This window comes from Thamnophis sirtalis, unplaced genomic scaffold (assembly GCF_051295495.1).
Source record: "Thamnophis sirtalis isolate CommonGarterSnake01/CBP01778 unplaced genomic scaffold, rThaSir2_p1.2 scaffold_3, whole genome shotgun sequence".
Classification (NCBI taxonomy): Eukaryota; Metazoa; Chordata; class Lepidosauria; order Squamata; family Natricidae; genus Thamnophis; species Thamnophis sirtalis.
This window is the reverse complement of record NW_028261383.1, coordinates 51,732,449-51,752,788: the sequence shown is the minus strand read 5'-3', so window position 1 is coordinate 51,752,788 and position 20,340 is coordinate 51,732,449. Positions and strand designations below refer to the sequence as shown.

General features: G+C 37.3%; 1 protein-coding gene across 3 annotated transcripts in view; it reads right to left on the bottom strand.

The window, feature by feature from the left end:
* Nucleotides 1-20,340, bottom strand: part of CHL1 (cell adhesion molecule L1 like) — a 209,187-nt gene that overhangs the window by 34,205 nt on the left and 154,642 nt on the right. For all 3 annotated transcript variants that reach the window (XM_087708892.1, XM_087708894.1, XM_087708893.1), the window contains 8 exons: nt 14,195-14,326; nt 12,782-12,928; nt 11,959-12,070; nt 8,842-8,993; nt 7,236-7,401; nt 5,191-5,315; nt 582-683; nt 158-355 (listed from right to left, as the gene is read on the bottom strand). In XM_087708892.1, coding sequence (XP_087565018.1) covers nt 158-355; nt 582-683; nt 5,191-5,315; nt 7,236-7,401; nt 8,842-8,993; nt 11,959-12,070; nt 12,782-12,928; nt 14,195-14,326 — 1,134 coding nt within the window. The remainder of the gene's footprint in view (nt 1-157; nt 356-581; nt 684-5,190; nt 5,316-7,235; nt 7,402-8,841; nt 8,994-11,958; nt 12,071-12,781; nt 12,929-14,194; nt 14,327-20,340) is intronic.

Genomic DNA, 20,340 nt, shown 5'->3' with positions numbered 1-20,340 from the left:
AGAAAATAAAAAAAGTTTCAAATTTAACTTACCCCCTCCCCAATCAAACTTTCAAATAGAAGATAACCATCCTGATAATATATTAGGTGTATCAGTATACCTTCTTCCCCATTTGCAGTCTATAATTATGCACAAAAAAGCAATTAACAATACATACCAGCTGGAGGTGTCTCATATCGTTCTGATGGTTCGCTGGGCTTACTTCTCCCAACTGCATTGACAGATATAACACGGAACTGGTAATTTACATAAGGGATCAGTGGTAAAACAACCATAGTATCATTTCCTGGAAGCCTAATTAATTCCTGCCACTTTCCAGGTGCCCATCGGTTTTCTTCAAATTCCACAATGGATTCTAGAAAGGACAAGGAGAAAAAAAACAATAAGGAAAGCCTGTGAATTAAAGAAGCAAACTACCCTGAAGCCAGGTAGATGAGAACCAAAAAAGATGATTAACAACAAAGACCTTCAACTACAAATTAATTCAGCGGTGCTTTCATTTAGGATATATGGTTAATTCAAGGCTAATTATTTACTGTCACTTTATAAAAGCCAGACAGTGGCAGAAAAATCCTTCTTACCATTAATTGGGCTATTATTAATGCTTCCAGGACTCCAAGATAATCTAATATTTTTTGCCTGTTTTTCAGAAAGTTGGAGGTCCCCTGGTGGGTCAGGGACATCTAAAAAATAGGAAAGAAATGCAAGAATGACTTTTAACTACAGTACGCAATTTTGAACTTAGCAAACCATAATAATATTTATCAACCAAGTTCTGTGCAACCCAGAAGGTTGCGCTAAAGTTGAAAAACAATTCAAGAAATTAAAATCTGACACAACTGATAGAAGTATTAAAGTTAACTCCTGGCTTCACAGGTCTGTAACAAGTTTATCTTTAAGAATCAGAGGAAATTAAGGGATTCGAGTAGAAGACCTCCAAGATTCCTTCCAGCCCTCATTTCATAGTCCTATAACTTGTTGTTGTTAGTTGCAAAGTAGTATCTGACGCATCACGATCCCATTGACAACATTCCTCCAGGTCTTCCTGTCCTCTACCATCCTCTGGAGTCCATTTAAGTTCACACCTACTACTTCAGAGACAACCACCTCATTCTCTGTCATCCTTTTCTTCTTTTGCCCTCAATCTTTTCCAGCATTAGGCTCTTCTCCAGTGATACCTATAACTAACTTATCATTAAGAACCAGAAGAAATCAGTACCTCCAAGACCTCCAAGGCCCCTTCCAGCCCTATGATTCAAAATAGCATGATTAGTGTTAGGTTTAGGTTGTCTGCTCTTAGATTGATAGAGACAATGGAACAGAGGCTTTATAAGCAGGAGAGCTTGTATTCCCAAGGAAGAAATGAAAGTAAAAAGATAAAAGTCTAAAACACTTAGATTTACTTGATTAAAGCTATCTAAAAGTAGTTATATCTCAGCAGTCCTCTTTTGCTGATTCTCTTTGCCCAGCTGGGGTTCCACTAAGTACAGTTAACAGAAAATGGGGTCAACTTTAGGGTACAAAGGAAATTTGCCCAATGAAGGGCAGAGAGTCTATATGCTTCACCAGTCAAGAAATTACCAAATAAACAAATTGGGGTAGGATCAAGTCTTGTAAGGCTAAAAAAAAAAGTAGCAGAAAATTCGGAACAGATTAGAATGCAGAATGAATTCAATTCAGGAGTAAGTGGGCACAAGTTAGAAAACCTCTAACATCTCCTAGCTGTTACTATGGTGGGGTGTGGGTGGCATTTGGATCATCTAAATATATGCTATGTTTTTATAACTGATTAGTTAGCCTGTTATGTATAAATTAAATGAATTGCTAGCTCTTAGCAAGAGTTTCTACAAGAAAAAAGAAGATTTATCCCACAAAGTTGAATAACTTGGGCTTATATCATGCTATCTGTCAAACTTTATGGATGCTGTTTTTTACTATCAGTGGTAAAGTAGTAAGGTTGTTCACAATTATTGCCACTAGGTCCGTCTTTACTACTTACTGAAGCCCTGGCACTAGGTTTGATTTTGAATGCACCAGGGGTAGGATTCAAAAAGTTCAGCAATGGGTCTCTGACTGATTGCTGGGTGGGTGTGGCCATGGTGCATGTGGCCTAGTCGGCCTCCTGCACCATGGCGGGGGGGGGGATTGTGTTCCCCAGGCTCTAGAGGCTTTCCTCGAACCTCTGGGAGGGCAAAAACTGCCTTCCCTGGGCTCTGGAGGCCATTTCCGGCTTCCAGAACTTCCAGGAGGCCCATTTTTCCTCCTCCCTGAGCCTCTTCGTGGGCCCTGCACTTACCTTGCATCCAAAATGGACTACGTGGAGACTCCTGGGTGGGATGGGGTGGGAGAGGTCATCCAGGTGTAGGATTTGGAGGTTCTCCAAACTGGCCATAATATTAGCTACGGATTCTCCTGAACCTATTGGCAAACCCATAGCAGCCCACCCCTGGAATAAACTTCAAAAGGTTCATCTTGACCAGTTCATCTTAAGAATTTCAGAGAAGCTAGCTTCTCAAACTCAGAAGAAGCTGTGCTTTAAAAAAGTAGCTGCATCTTTTTTTTCAGAAGAAACCACACAAACCATCAGAAAAGAAAAGCACTTGACAGCCCATCTTCAATTTGGTGTCTTTCAGGGGCAGAAGAGCACAATTCCCAATATTTGCAGGTGACATATTGCTTGGTCAGACTGGATTGCTTCCTCTTCCAACATGCATTTGTCTTTCATATGAAAATACAGCACAAATCATGGAGCCATTTCTGATATTATTGGCTGTACGCATAGCTTTTTATGTTTCCCAATATTGTAGCAAGAAGAAGGCTCACTCTCAGAAAAATCTGTCTGATGTTCTTTATCCTTACATCAAAATAACATACGTAATTGTATCTACCATCACAATGCTTTAAAGATTGGCAGATATTGTAGAAACAGGTGCATTTATCTAGAAAGCTGCAACTGGGAACTGTAGAACAAAATTGTAATAAAAACAGTACACAGTAGGGATCAGTTTTGAAAATTCACTTCTGATGATTGTTGGGCTATTTAGAGCACTGGGGAGCCATAGAATGAGATAATTTCAAATAAACTTCTAGTTTTAAGGTGAAGGGATAAGAGTTTCTTTTTTCAGTCTCAATACTGACTTCAAGCAAAAAATATTTCTATTCTTGTGGTAATTTTAATGTAATTTGTTCTAATGTATGACATATTTCTTTCTGTTCCAATGGAGAAAATATATATTTCTGCTGTAATAGCTAGAAATGTGCCTAACAAAGGTCAAATTTTATTTCTTGTCTCAGCCACAATGGGATTCTTAAGCAACTGTCCTAGTAATAGGAAAGAAATGAAATAGGTGTAGAGAAGAATGCTACATAAATACCTGATTATTAAAGATTGTTAAACATAGACATCCAAGATCTTTAAAAAAAAACCAATAAGATATGATTTTCTGCTGAGGCTAAAAAAATAGATACAGGATGTTGAGTCCTGTGATGAAATTGGCAGCTACGTATGATTTTAATGCAATTCAAGGGAGGTAAAAGGAAAAGACTAATTTCACCCAGCTCAAAATGAATCAAAATTACATGAGGCTCTTTATCAAAATATCTGAAAATATGTTCAAACTTAATAGAGAATGATGTTTTAACAGCTGGAAAAGCCAGGGTTTCCACGTTCAAGGTAAAATAATTTAAGTTCAGGTTATACTGAGTCATTGTAATATTAAATGAGCTGTTGGAATTATAGCCAAACAGCTTTGTTTAATATATTTAATTAAGCTATTATTATTTTTTTCTATCTTGCTTCTCCCTGGAGGTCAGCTTTGAACTTAGTGGCATACATTTCATTTAACACATTATGTTTAATCAATTTATACACTGTTTATCTCATGTCAAATATTTGCAATGGGTGTTTGACTTTTTCCATGCTGCATTTGCAATTATTAACTATTATAATTATAATTGTTTGCAATATTTTCTTCATGCTCAATCACCTCCTTAAAATCTCGGTTCCATTGAAAGCCTGATGTCATGCCTCTACTGTGAAGATTCAATTTGTTGAAACTAAGATAGCCTGGGTCTGGTAAATGCCTTGGATCAGCAGTCACCAATTGGTGGACCATGAGAAAATTTTGGTTGTCCGCAGAAAAATGACTTGCATTTTTTATATTGCAGGGGTCCTCAAACTACGCTCCCTTTACTAACAATTTCATTGTTAGTATCAATGAACACTTAGGTTGCTGCAGAGAGTCTCTCCCTTCAGGATCTTTTTGTACGATTGGAGGGGGGCAGAAATTCAGACTTGGGGTCTGCTTCAGCCTCCTAGTGCAGGACTTTGGGTAAAGGCTGGAGGGAAGTGCTGCTAGTGGCAAAGTGCTGCTAGTGGCAAAGAGCTGAAGGGCCTTTTTCCAGTGGGATTGTATCATGGCCTGGAACTGGCTGACCATCTCATCCCATTGAGCCTCCAGGTGCCGGTACCTAGCCTTGTACTCCTGCAGGTGTTCCCTCTGCTTGGAAATAGTGGTCCCTGGGGTCCAAATGTTTGGTGACACCTGTCTTGGATGATGTAATGGCATGTTGGAATGACCTTGGGGGACAAGGGGAAGAGATGCTGCAAAGGAGGCAGGAACTCCCAATGGCTTAACCATCAGAAAACAAAATTTAGAAAGCACCCACCCTAGGGATAAAAAAATAAAAAGTGATGGGAAAAGTCTGTACTTTCAGATTTTCAAGATTCTGTTAATGTAGCCTCACAATAAATTAGATTTAGCTCACTTAGTCATGTCTCTTGTCTGGTTTATCCTGGAGAGCTGACAGATGGGGTCGTTATGTGCACTGCCTTGAATTACATAACTAAAGAAATATAATTACATCTAGGAACTGGCTAAAAAAATACAGTAAATTCAAAAAATGGAAGTGTTTTAATATCTCTATATATGCAATGCATGTAACCTTGACACCTTCATTACTTTTACCTCCAGTAAAAAAAAGGAGATTTGGAAAAATCTGAAGTTTATGTGAGAACTTAGGGAATTTCACTCTAATGAATCACACTAATATTGTTATTGGGGCCAGAATTGGGAATTGAATCCATTAATTTGCAGAGATGCACTAAGAATGGGCTCCCCCCAAAATCCAAAGGGATTTAAACTGGCAATATTAATTAGTTTGTGAAACAGAAGAACAAAATTCACTTACCCAAGACAATTAGGCGGGATTCATCTGTGGCGCTATCAAGCAATGAAGTTCCTTCACAAGAGTACACCCCCTCATCTTCTGGGCCCACATTTTGTATAACCAATGTATCCCTTTTAATAATTATTCTGTAAGGGAAAATACAAGTTGTACATCTATATACCAGAACTACGTATTTTGCGCTTTCTTGAAACATTTAGATGTTCAGGTTTTGCCTTGTGAAGCAGTCTTTCAATAATCAGTTCATCTTTCATCCAGCTTGCATATTATATATAAATCCAATGTATATGTAGAGGGGGGAGGGGGATGATGAAAAGGAGGAAGAAACTTAGAGAGATATTACTATTGTTACTTACCAAGAGAATTTAAAAGTTTTGCAAAGTGGAATTTGTCAACTTATGTTAATATAGAAATAATACACTGTAATGTAAAACTACAATACAGAACTAATTTTCTATCCCCATAGGTGAGGCAGGCATCCAGTCTCCTAGCCTTTTAAAAATGTGTAAAAACATGGATCTATCCTGTTTGATCCTTGCCTGTAGCTTGCATCAGAGCAAGCAGCCATGGGGCTGGTTAGCACCCTGAAAGCCCTCTCCCTGCCTTTTATTTGATTTTCACACTGATTTTTAATTAACAGAAAAACAGAATAGTAGAATTAAAAGGGACATTGGAGGTCTTCTAGTCCAATCCCATGCTCAAATAAGAGACCTTATATCCTTCTGGACAAATGGCTGTCCAATCTCTTCTTAAAAATCTTCTGTGATGGAACACACACAATTTTTGGTGGCAAGTTGTTCCATTGTTTAACTGTTCTTATTTTTAGGTTGGTTGATTAGTTTCCATCCATTGCTTCTTGCCCAACTTTCAGGTATTTTATGGCAAACCCTTAGCTATTGGACCACTGCTATGGTGTCACACCTAGTCCTTTTCACTACACTAGACATATTCAATTTTTTCAATTAGTCCCAAGTGTGCTTTTTCAAGAACCATCTGGAGTTTCTGATTTTTCTTTGAGGACATTTCACTTTTCATCCAATAAGTTTCCTCACAATATAAATAATTCCTGAATATTGTAAGTAACAGCATTTTAAAAGTCAAATGTCAGACATACATGTCAATACTGGAATGATTCTGCAGTTCTTTCACATACACAAGATATGTAAGCTCATACATCATTTGCACAGATTTATCTATGATAGACTACACAAAATGGTTATAAAATGGAGTAGAATTTCCTTTTAAAAACAGTTTTGGTGGAGAACTTTCATAGAATTATTTTTATTTCAAGGAACACGAATGGCTGCCAACTGAGAATCTTTAAAAAAAAATGTAAATAATTTTTTCAAATGTAATATTTTTAAAAATGTATAATATAATTTAATTTCCTGATAATCAAGACATGTAACTTTTAAACTTTTTGATTTTCCCAAATTCTCAAATTTCCACTTTGATATATGAATTCTAACATTTCACCACTAGAGGTCCTTCTAGGATCGCAAAGGAAATTCCTATTCTATTCCAGAACTAAAAGTTACTTTAAAGTATTAAAACACCCCCCACCCTCCCCACCCCCAAAAAAGTGGGGGGTGTTACTGGTATATCAAGGTCTTCCATTATTATCACTATTTCTAATCTTCATGCTGAAGGGAAAATATTTTATTTTTTCCTCATTAAAATTGAGTGTTTCTTATTCTTATTAAGTTCTCTGTTAGATCTGAAATAAATGAAAGCTCTTTTGGTTTTGAAATACATATTTTATTGTTTGTATAATACTTTACAAGGTTATACCTCCCTTATTATTTTTACACTAACATCTATGAACTTCAATGTGTATTTGGTATTTTCTAAAGAAACCAAATGAACATCATCCTTCCATTAGCAATACTATCAGCAAATAAGACTTAAACATATTTGCTTTTAATTATGTATCTTTCTAAAAATAAAAGTGACTTACTATTGGGCCCTGCTCATAAGATACAATATTATTTCTGTGAAATGCAAGTTTATTAAAAGAAAAGAATAAAGACAAAGCATTCTCTTCTTACCTTCCATCCTCAGTGTCATTCATCTCCAGTTCCTCTCCATCCTTTTTCCAAGAAATTTTAAACTGATGTTTCAAATGTGGGTCACATTCAGAATGACATTTCAATAAAACTGAATGTGATTTCAAAACTTGTGGATTCTTAGGTATAATTGAAATTTTGGTAGCATCTAAGAAATTGAAAAAAAAAAAAGAGTGCATGGCTGTATATCATTTTCTTGTAAAATTACATTTCAATGGCAAAACATATAGTAGCAGGTTCTTTTGAAAACTGATTTAAAAGGTTTGTCTTATTTTTTCCTATACATAAGCAATATTTATTGGAATTTATATAATATAAATTATTATAATTATAATGAACTATTAATCTGGTTTTTAATGTGAGAGAATACCCATTTTTTAAAATATATGTTGTTAAATGTATTTTGCTTTACCAAAATATAAGTTGTGCATTTAACAAAATTGTCAGGCCTGGAAGCCATCTTTTGCACTGGGCCTTCAGCCCTGCCAAATTTATTGCTGTGGGAAACTGGGAGGGGGATTATATGGAGTGGGGTACATATAGTCAAAATAACATTTCTTTCTCAGAGAGCCAAGGACATCTTGCCTTGCACCTGGAGTAGTGTACTGGGAGGCAACTTCAGTTGGGATGGTGTTTGATTGGACCATGTGATGGACATGTGGGTGCTGGGTAGGGACTTGAGCTTCCATTTGGGTGGGGAAAACCTGGAAAATTTCAGATTTGGGGTTTCCCAAATGTGCCAATATGACATCTCTAATAAAATGGAACTTTGAGGAATCTCTAGCCTCTGAGACTTCTTTCATTGGGGGTGTTACTTGGAACCAGGACAAAAATATTATTGGAAGACAGTACACACATTTCCAAATGCTTTTTACTATACATTGACACTTCCACATGGTAAGGTACCTGTATGCAGAAAAATTAATCATCTTCATCATTATCACTATAGATATACAAAGGACACAATTAATTAAAAAATTAAAATGATGATAAAGAGTTGTAAATAACGAACAAGTTATAACTCCATTCAACTTCAGCAAAACTCTTTCTCCCCTCTACTTTTTACCAGGTACCTAAGGGGCCCATTACAGTTATGATTCCTGGCCATCTTAATCATTTGAGATGGATGTGTAAATCAATAAATAAGAATGTTTATAGTTCAGGGTTGAAATGAGGGGTCCTTCATCAGTAGCACTAGCACTGATGATGTTACCTAGTTTGGGTAATGAAACGTCTGCAAGAAAACAAGCAAGCTCAGAGAGATTCAACCTGGAAATAAGGAGAAATTTTCTTTCTCAATTAGTAGAACAGCTTTGCCTTTAGAAGTTGTGGGACCTTCATCACTGGAAGCTTTCAAGAAAAGACTGGACTGCCATCTGTCAGAAAGGGTGTAGGGTCTCCTGCATGGGCGGGTTGGACTAGATGTCCTTCAAGATCCCTTCCAACTCTGTTAATCTGTTACATCAGATGTGTAAATGGCAAAAAACCCATTCTTATTCCTGCCCTTGCAGCTAAGTGTAAATGTTTTATAGCATGCAATAAAATTAACTGAATCTTTAACTATTGTTTATGTTCATATTTATATCACCTCTGACAGTGAGAGTAGCAGTGATGGCACGCTTCCCAACAGAATTTTTCACCAGGCAGGTATAAAATCCAGCATCTTCCTTCCGTGTTTCTCTAATTTCCAGGGTTCCATTTTGATCCACCTCAAGAAGTTGCATGCTGTCATCTTTAGTCCTAGTAAGGAATTTGCAATCAGAAGTATGCCTTTATTACTTATTTATAAACATCATTTTTAAACTTTCCTTTAAAAGTAAATCATCCGACAGAGAAAGAAATCCTGGAACAAGCCATGTTGGAAACACAGCCTATATAAAAAAAAGATACCACAGAAAAAACAGGCATAGGATTGAGAAATAATTTAACAGCACTAACCCAGAAGCAGAAAGACCGATTTCCAAGATCAAAAGTGTTCTGTGGCATCTTTTTCAAACTGTTTTATAGAAAAGTTATTTTCAATCCTGTTGTTAGTGGCTAGAGGGAAGTAATGGCAAGCTAGTTTTAATTTGACAGGTGAAGGGAAAATATAGCAAAACAAGGATATTGCGTAGAATTAAGAATACACTTTCCTCCAGAGATCTAAATTTTGTGCTATTCTAAAGAGGGATGGAGACTCACTGGAGAAGAGCCTAATGCTGGGAAAGCTTGAGGGCAAAAGAAGAAAGGGACAACAGAGAATAAGGTGGCTGGATGGAGTCACCGAAGCAGTCGACGTGAGCTTAAATGGACTCCAATGGATGGTAAAGGACAGGAAGGCCTGGAGGAACGTTGTTTGCAATGGGTCAGACACGACTTCACAACTAACAACAAAAGAGGGATGGAGGGAAACCCAGGTAGAAGATATGAGGCTTTTCTTTATATGTCTCATTGCTATCTTTCCTTTGCTCTCAGAGTGAGATAAAATTAGTGATGATTTTTTTAACGAAGCTTGAATAGAAGAGGTAATCCTGACACTCTGAGAAAATGAAAAGTTTTTAAATCTGATAGATCCAAAGTAGATTCAGCTCACCATTATTTTAAGGCCTATTATCATGGCCAGTGAAAACCTCAACAGTCATGATCTCTTGAGGCACCCACCTATCTGATAGAAGAGAATATTGCCCAGATCAGAATTGACGTGTGCAGTCTTTGGTATTCTCTAAACTTGACAGACATTCATTATCAAGCTAGGTAACATCATCAGTGAACTGATAATTACCTAGTTTGATAATGCAACGCCTTCCTGCCCACAAAAAATCACCAAGCTCAGACAATACTAAAGACCCCATAGATCAGTCTATGCACAGAACTCCATCCTGTTTGCAGTGATAGCTCTGCTTTATCTTAACCTCCATTAACCCATTGCCAATAGGGTCTCTTAGTCTTCTTCTTGAGCATTACAGAAAGCACATTTTAGTTTTATTTTATGACAAGCTGTGCAACACATCACAAACAGAGGCTCAAAGACTGGAGACAAGAATTTGGGGTTTGTTTGCTTTTTTGGCAGAATGGAGGGTACTCCCTGGTCATGTGGCTCACATGACTAAACGCAGAAGGCGCATGCAATGCTGTTACCTTCCCACCAAAGGTGGTTCCTATTCTTCTACTTGCATTTTTTATGCTTTCGAACTGCTAGGTTGGCAGAAGCTGGGACAATTAACGGGAACTAATTTGGTTATGTGGCACTAGAGGATTTGAACCGCCAAACTGCAGGCCTTTCTAAACCACAAGCTCAGCATCTTAGCCACTGAGCCACTGTTTCTCCTGAAATAGAAGGTAGGGAAGCTATGGAAAAGGCACATTTTCTAGGTTCTGATAGATGACATTTAAAGAAAGGGCTTGCAACGTGTCCATTTTGTGACACCCAGGAGAGCAGGTAGATACTCTCAAGAATAGGTGATCCTGCATATTCTCAGCTCAGTATCTATGGAGATTATTAGGGTCATACAATACAATACAATAGCAGAGTTGGAAGGGACCTTGGAGGTCTTCTAATCCAACCCCGCCTAGGCAGGAAACCCTATACCGTTTCAGACAAATGGCTATCCAACATCTTCTTAAAGACTTCCAGTGTTGGGGCATTCACAACTTCTGTTCCACTGATTAATTGTTCTAACTGTCAGGAAATTTCTCCTCAGTTCTAAGTTGCTTCTCTCCTTGATTAGTTTCCACCCATTGCTTCTTGTTCTACCATCAGGTGCCTTGGAGAATAGTTTGATTCCCTCTTCTTTGTGGCAACCCATGAGATATTGGAACCCTGATATCATGTCTCCCCTAGTCCTTCTTTCTCTTAAACTAAACATATTCACTCACTGCCTCCTGCACCTCAAAACTAATAAGACCTTCCTGAAAATAAGGCCAAGTGCTTCTTTCAGGGGTCAAAAGAAAATAAGACCCTGTTTTATTTTTGGGGAAACACGGTAATACTGACTTGACCATGTAAAGTTGTTTTTGCAGTGTGTGTGTTTGTGTGTGTGTGTGTGTGTGTGTGTGTGTGTGTGTGTGTGTGTGTGTGTGTGTATGTAAGGGAAAAATAAGGAAACATCTTGCAGATTGTAGAGATTGGGTAATTTACAATGGTTTGCTTACAGTTTCTGGAATGTTCTCTCTATGTAATGGTCAGAAATGCTGGCTAGTATTGTAAAGCAAAAATATATAGAATATGAATGTTTAGAAATATTTGATCACAGATATGAATAAAGAATAATGGGACCATGTGCAGAGGGCAGTCTAGTTTAACTTCAGATAGATGGTCCAACAGATAAAGCTAAGTCTGAGACAAGTTTCTTTGCTATCTAAGGAAATTTGTAGGAAACTTTAAGAATGATTGCAGTACAATGGTATCTTTTCAAAATTACATTGGGATTCATCTAATTTATTATTGACAAAGGAAACTCTCTGAGCAAATTGAGAGCTTATCATTTCATAACTAACAATGCACAATTTCATTAACACTCTCATGTTAACGCTTGGAATATTTAATTCAAAGGTAGTTTATGAGTATTCTATAATCAGCAATTGTTACTGTACAGCTTTTTTTAAAGTACACTTTTGTGGTGCAAAAAATGCATTTTTTTGTGGGCAAGCAAATATAAATGGATTAAAAGATGTCAACAACAATTTATGAAAAAAGAGCTTATCAAGGAAGTGAAATGAAGCTTACCAAGAAATATCTGGTGTGGGTATTGCAAAAAACTGACAGTACAAGTGACTTGAATAACCCATTACTGCCACATATTCTTCACCATCTGGAGTTAATATTTCTGGGGGAATATCTGAAAAAGGAAATGTAAATTAGCAAAGGAAGAGTCAAGGTAGGACTACCAACAGTGATAAAAAAAAGAAGTAGCCTTAATCCTAGGGCAAATTTTGTGATTTTGAGATATTTTATTCCTTTAAAAAATACTTTTTCACAATCATAAACAATGCAAATAGAATTTTAATAGAAAAGAGAGGAAGGTGAATAGGAGCCCTGCATCATTTCTCACAGATGGCAGTCCAATCTCTTCTTGAAAGCTTCCAGTGATGAAGCTGCCACACCTTACGGAGACAACCTCTTCCATTGGTAGATTGTTCTCTCTGTCAGAAAATGTATCCTTATTTCTAGGTTGAATCTCTCCTTGATCAGTGTCCATCCATCCTTGCCTGGCCTTCAGGTGCCTTGGAAAATAGCTTGACACCTTGTGGCAGCCCCTCAAATATTGGAACACTGCTATCATGTCTCATGCCTGGTCCTTATCTTTACCAGACTAGCCATGCCCCATTCCTGTAACAGTTCTTCATAAGTTTTAGCCTCCTTGTTAATTGACAATAATTAATATAATTTCTTGCATAAAAAGACAGATGGAATTTTGATCCACGAAGTTCAGCATTTTCCCCTGTGAGAGGCAGTAGCTCTCTTCAAACCAAAGTCTTTTTCTGATCCTTGTGCATGGCAAGTATGAGTGAAAGCCTGAACATGCCATTCCCTGTAAAAAATAACTTACTGAGAACATCAATGTTTGCTGTGGCCAGGATAGTACCATGCTTGTTGGTAGCCTCACACTGGTACACTGCAGTGTCACTCAGCTCCAAGTCAATGATGCTGATCTCCCTTGTTGAAAAAGCAGCTCTGCTGGATTTTATTTCATTATCTGTCAATAAGGTAAGGAAATGTTACTTATACTGAGAGACTTCCAATTCTTCCCTAGCACTAACTTTTCCTCTGGCAAACAGAAAAGGTGAGAACATGTAGAAAACATTCATTTATCTTTATATTATGTGCTGCATTAAAACAAATTGAATTATGCAAATAACAATTAGTGTTAAATAATGACATCATGAAGAAGACTTATTTTGCTTTAAGCCTAACATTTCTGGATGCATGGTTTGTTTACAAGTTAGCTGTACCTATAAATGCCATGCTGGTGACACATGATTACTCTTTAAAGCTTAAAACAAACTGCAGATATCTATTTTTCTAGTAATATAGCATAATGACAAACTGTCTAAACTTGCCTTTGTTTTTGCCCTAGTGGTAAGTTATTTGGTTTAACCTTCAATATCAAATCTAGTTAGAATGGAATAGAATAACAGAGTTGGAAGGGGCCTTGGAGATCTTCTAGTCCCACATTTCAATTATCTCAACCTATCTGAACTTGGAAGCTAAATATGACCAGGCCTGACGAATGCCAAAATAGAAGATCACCAACGAGCAACAGGCATTATAAACTCCTCTTGAAAGTATAAATATTCCCACAAAAAAAAAAAATCAGGAATGCCAAATGATCTTAAGAACTGCATGATTCATGTAATAATTATAGTGATTCACTTAATAGCCATGACATAAAAAGTTTATAAAATTACGCACAACTCATTTAACAACCGTCTTGCTTAGAACAGAAATTAAGTTCCCAATTGCATGTAAGGGTTCCCCTTGCACATAAGTGCTAGTAGTTCCTGACTCTAGGGGGTGGTGCTCATCTCCCTTTCAAAGCCGAAGAGCCAGCGCTGTCCAAAGTGACTCTGTGGTCATGTGGCCGGCATGACTAAACACCAAAGGCACACAGAACATTTTTACCTTCCCACCAAAAGTGGTTCCTATTTTTCTACTTGCATTTTTACATGCTTTCAAACTGCTGGGTTGGCAGAAGCTGGGACAAGTAATGAATCATAATATCTCACTGGGAAGTTAGTCCAATAAAACTGATTAAATGTAAGCAATGTCACTGGGTTTCTTCCATACTAGCATTGTCTAATTTAGTGGTGTTGGATTTTAAGAAACATATCCAATCCACAGGATCGATAACTAGAGATAATGGAAGCTGAAATCTTATGCATCCAGAAGCATCACATTGGAAAAGGCCAGTTTATATAGCTGTTTACTATTATTGAACTGTAGGTTTAAATCCTGTGCTTACCTTCAAGAGGAATGCCGTTCTTTTTCCATTTTATAGTTGGCTCAGGAAAGCCAATAGCTTCACACAACAGTACAAAACTTCCACCAACACTGAAAACTCCACTTTTTGGTTTGTTTACCCAGGTGGGTGGCTCTGTTGAAAAAGTAATTACCATTTTAATCAATACCATAAACACACACCCATAACCCTGATGCAACAATATTGGTGCATTGCACACCCGTAACCCTGATGCAACAATATTGGTGTGGCGTGCTAACTGCACTTTTCCTTGAAGAAAGATAATCTAGCCATATGAATCATGGTTTAACCATCTCCTATTTATACAGTACAAATAAGACTATTGGAAACTCAAAAGAGTATGAAATGCAGGGGCTAAACGTTTTGCAAAGCTGTACTTTGTAGATTATTTTACTTTTTTTTTCTTTCAAGGTTGGTTTGCCTATTTGCCTATTGGTTTGCCAAAATGTTCATTTTGAACTATCAAGCTCTAGATAATTTGGAACCAGATTATTTGCTCCTGTATTTTACATCAAAATTGCAATTGAAGAACTCTAAAGGGAAATGAGCTGTTTTCTTTCTACTTTAGGCAAGTAGTAAAGAATCTTTGATACCATCAGAGTTTAAGTGCTACAAAAAGTTGTACATGCAATTTTTCATTTTAATTGAAAAAAATCTGTCTTACAATTGTGTTTGCTTGACATGCTGTTTGCTTTTATGTGTTCAGTTTCATGGTATTTTTTAAAATTCTCTCTAGATGTGTAGTGGGTATAATGATAAATGCTATTTTAGTAACTAGATAAAACAAATAAAACATAATGTGAAAAAAGGATTTCTGAGCTCTGTGCATATCTAAAGTTGAAACAAATGAGATGATGTGGAAGAGGCTAGAAATGTTGGCTGTAAATATTTCGCTGAGAAAGAGTAAAGAATAAACAAACAAACAAATGCATAACACGTCCCAAACCATAATAAATTTATTCTGTGATACTCTACTCTACTCTACTCTACTCTACTCTACTCTACTCTACTCTACTCTACTCTACTCTACTCTACGCTACTCGACTCAACTCAACTCTGGCAACATTGTACCAAAATCTATCCTGCTTTCCTAATAGTTTTGTCCTCCCCTCTCCTCCAATGAAATAAATGTTATAGCTCTCAATTTCCCCAACTTCATCCACATTTCCTCATTTTGCAACCTGTATGGCATGACTTTCCTATGAGGTCTGTGAAAAAAAGTTTCACAAAAATTTCCATGCACATCTCTGGTGAATTGAATGTACCACAAATAAAAAAATAAAATGGTTGCATTTCATAAACTACAGTCTAACAAAGTAAATGGAAGAGTATATTATTATGAAAATGTTATTTTTAGGGATTTTTTTTAAAAAAATGGAATTATGTTATAAAACTGAATGAGAATATTTCAAAAACTACAGAAGAAATGCTCAGCATAGCTGAATTTGACAGAGTAAAAGAGAAACCGGGGAAAAACAAAAGCATCATACGGTGTGTGGCTATACATCCATTAACCAGCAGATGGCACTCATGCAATTGAGAAAAAAAAACAGGTTGGCAAGACCAAGTTCACAAATTCTTCAGTTTTGTTTAACAAGGAGCTATTCGTTACCCCCCTCATTCACAAATTCCTCTTCAGAACTTCACTAATTACACCATGACTTCAATTTATTGATGATTTTTTCCCAATATTTCTATATTAACTGGAAAAGGGAAAGAGAAAGTCAGCCTCCAACAGCCGCTTGAGATTATAAGTGCATAATCAAGTTCACAGACAGGAATTGCTCACTCTCTAAATTATGGTAACAGCTATTATAGCCATCTTTTTGGTTAGAAAAAATTAAGATTTTCTAGAGTTTAACATGAGACCTATTCTTTCTATTAGGCTGTGATTTATTAATGGTTGAGGCAGCCAAGTAGAAACTGTGAGTTCTAGTTCTGCTTTAATCAGGAAAGCCAGCTGAGTGACTTTGGACCAATCACCCTCTCTCTCTCTCTCTCAACCTACCCCACTTTACAGGGTTTTTGTGGGGAAAAATAGGAGGAGGAAGGAGTATTAGGTATATTCACCTAATTATTTATGAATAGAATAAAGGTGGGATATAAACAAGCAAACAAATAAATACAGAAGTAACTCTGAACAGAATACAAGAGTTAAATGCAACAATTTAACTACAACCATAGGACACAAACACAACCTGACACACCCAAAAAAGAACAGAACAACATCCAGAGTTTGCCTAGCCACCCTGCTCAGACACCTGGAGAAACATCTAGATCTTTAATTCTATTTATTAAATTATTAAAATTTAGCTAGCATTAAAGAGTTTGAGCCATCAAGATCTCTAAGAGGATACTGTTGCATAGGGAAGGTGCTGCCTTCACTATACAGGCATGACTCCGGGATGCAATAAAATGTCATTTGTTTAATGGAAGATGCCTAGAATATATCTTCCCTGCTGGAATTGGTGAAGTGAGCAGAGATGGTAGGAGATGGTGATCCTGCAAATAACCTGTAAGTGAGCTTAAATCACACCTGAAAGCCCATTGAGAACACATCTCACCTGCCACCAAGTTCTGATATAATTTCCCCCCTATCAATGGAGTCTGAACTCAAATCATAAGCCTTACAAGAATAATAGTGCTATTGTGTGGAAGCCCAGTTAGCCAATTAGAAACCCAGTTAGGCAGAACTGCAAGATAATAAAGCCAACAGTCTTGAGAATCTTGGGAGATGTGAGTCAATCATAGGCTTGCATATCTTGGTTGGAGTTTTGCCACCCACAATGAAAACAGAAACACAGCTTACTTGGCAAATTGTTGTTTATGATTGCAACATTGTACCTCGTTGCTCCAGATTGTTTGATCTACCTAATCATTTTGACGCCTGATTAAATGCTGACTATATTTTTAGTTTGATTTCCTTCTGTAGTGCTGGTGCCAAGGCTTAGACTAGATTTGGATTACCACTATTTGGATTCACCACTACTGCAAAATTCAATTACTTTTGCAATTAGTCCCTTGTGGTGAACTAGTTGCTATAGTTTGCTACGGAATGGTACCTATTTTCAATATCCACACAATAGAAGAGATTATTGAATTAACATTCCAATAAATTTCACTATCCTACTTGGAATTGCCTATATTCTTATATACTATCTTAAAAATTCTTAGGTTCTTGAATTATTAAGTTTCCACCAGTGTTATTCTTTAAGTATAACTATTAATTTACCCACACATAATTCGAATTAGAATTCAAGCAGAGATATGTCTACTGTCGAGGTGGCGCAGTGGTTAGGGTGCAGTACTGCAGGCCACTTCAGCTGACTGTTATCTGCAGTTCAGCAGTTCAAATCTTACCGGCTCAAGGTTGACTCAGCCTTCCATTCTTCCGAGGTGGGTGAAATGAGGACCCAGACTGTGGGGGCAATATGCTGACTCTATAAACCGCTTAGAGAGGGCTGAAAGCCCTATGAAGCGGTATATAAATCTAACTGCTATTGCTATACTGCATAACACCCCAAACTTAGCAAAAAATAAATAAATCCAAATAGTAGTTGTGGCAGAACCTGGAGGCATCAGAAAAGAAGAGAAAGAAATGTGTGTGTGTGTGGGGGGGGGGGTGTTTGTCACAAAATACAAAGACCAGCAAATAGAAGTAGAATGACTGTGACAAAAGAAAACAAAGCAAAGATAGCACCTACAATAATAGGTGCCTTGGGTACAATCCCAAAACTTCTGGAGCATCACTTAAACACCAGTCATTAACCTTGACAAAATCACCCTCTGTCAATCACAAAAGGCAACTTTACTTTCTGTTGTGGTACATTTAACACCAGCAGACAACAGCCTCTGCCTATCCCAGGTGCTTAGGAACCATTCAATAGATCAGGGGTGTCAAACATGCAGCCCATGTACCAGATGCATCATGTGTTGGCCAAGCCCACCCCCGTGTTAGCAAATGGGGGGGAAGTGATAACAATGTGACAACACGGGTTTGACACCCCTGCAATAGATGGATAAAAATACCAAATCCAGTCTAGGCATCTAAACTGACTGTATGACAAACCAAAAGAACAATCCATTATAGCTTATTATAGTTTATTATATAGTTTATAATATAGTTTATTAAATTTATAGGCTGTCCAATTCCACTATCATTTTGGGTGGCAAACCTTTAGAGAAATTTTCAGAGAATTAAAATTCTAACTCTCTGGACTTGTATATGCACTAAACAATTCACATTAAATTTGTCTTGCATAATTTCATAAAGCCAAGGAAAGATATAGGATACAAGGCTGTCTATTTTAATAAAATAAATACTTTAGAACAATGGTTCTCAACCTGTGGGTCGGGACCCCTTTGGGGGTCAGACAACCCTTTGACAGGGTTGCCTAAGACCATCGGAAAACACATATTTTCGATGGTCTTAGGAACCGAGACACCAATTTTATTGTTGGGGGGTCACCACAACATGAGGAACTGTATTAAAGGGTTGCAGCATTGGAAAGGTTGACTGCTTTAGAACAACAATAACACAATATAACAAGCATGACAATCTGTCCTTGGACTATTTCAGCTTTTTAAATTTTCAAACATGATAGCGAGAAAGGCTGAATTCACAGTTCAAATTGATTATAGAAATAACTGCCTGGGAAATCACTATTGTATATATGTGTGGATGCTTCGTGCATTACATCTTCAGGGTGAAGACTTCAGACATGTTAAGTACACATTAAAAAAAGAGGTAAAAAATATAAGGTATCACTCTATGACTAGATGATGGAATGAATCAATCGTCTCTTCAGGTGAGCTAGATAGTAATTCTGTATTTATAAATACACAAGGAAGCCTTGTAAAGTACAATATAACTTAACAGAAGTTTAAATAATTCAGATGTAAAGAAATATGAGTAGTAAGCAGTAATAAAGAGGGAGCTGAAAAGAGCTATTAATTTAGAGACACATCTTTATAATATTTCTGCTTACAGTGTAATTTTTACCTCGTCCACAAATGATCAAAATTGGGAAGGTGCTATCATTGTGGAGTCTGAGTTGATTGTTTTCTTTCAGATATTTCATTACCCAGTTATTCATCTGTACTAGAAGGGAAGGGAATCTGTTTTTATATGAGTGGCATTTAGAAGTAAACAGAGAGCAAACCCCAGTGTTGTGGTCTGCCAGCAGCCAGCGGAGTTGGCAGCAGAGTCAGACAGTGAGGAGGTTGGGGAGGAAATGGGCCAGTCTTGGAGGCTGGGGAAGACTCATACAAGAGCTCTGCATCAGAGGCAAAGATTGGTCCAAGGCTGTCTGACAGTTCTCAGCTGCCTTCGGAGCTAGAGAGCAGTGAGGCAGAAAAACAGCTGGAGCCTGTTCTCAGTGTGAGCATGCTCAGAGCTATCAGAAGAAAAGAACAGCTCAAAAATCAGGGTCGACTTGAGAATAAAGCCACAGGTGGACAGTAAATGGCCCCTCCCATAGGAAATAAAAGGGGAGTGAAAGGGGAGTGGGCTTTTGCGTGAAAAAAAATCATTTGTTTATCATTCATTCATTTCAGGAGTGTGAAGATCTGTCTGTGAATCTCAGAGACTCTGTGTCAATTCTTTCCTTGCACAGCACTGCAATTGGAAAATATTTACATGGCAGCTTTCTAAGCTAGATAAGGTCTTTGGTCTTAAATTTTGAAAGCCTGTTTACCAGGCCTTTGCTGAATGTGAATGAGAGAAATTCACATTCGTTTAATAAAAGGGGTTTTCTCAAGACCAGGATTCTGTTTTGTGCTTTTTGGGGAAGCCTAGGTCAGAACACCTGCTACCTTCTAGCACCGATTATATTATCTAACTGGATAACAAAGTGTCTGCAAGAAAATTCCAAGCTCAGAAAACATCAAGGACACTACACTTCAACCCTGAACTGCCAATATTCTCTTCCAGCAGGGCTGTGGTTGTTTGAACTTTGCAAAGTCAGAATAAACTTCAAATAAATCTAATTTGAAGGGATTTTCCCAAAGAAGGCAATGATAGTGGTCAAACTAGGGCAAGCTTACCCTTCTCAGTTCTATACTGATAAATTATATGCTCGGATAAAGTCAGGAGACAAAAACAAAGCAAAGATATTTTTTTTAAAGTT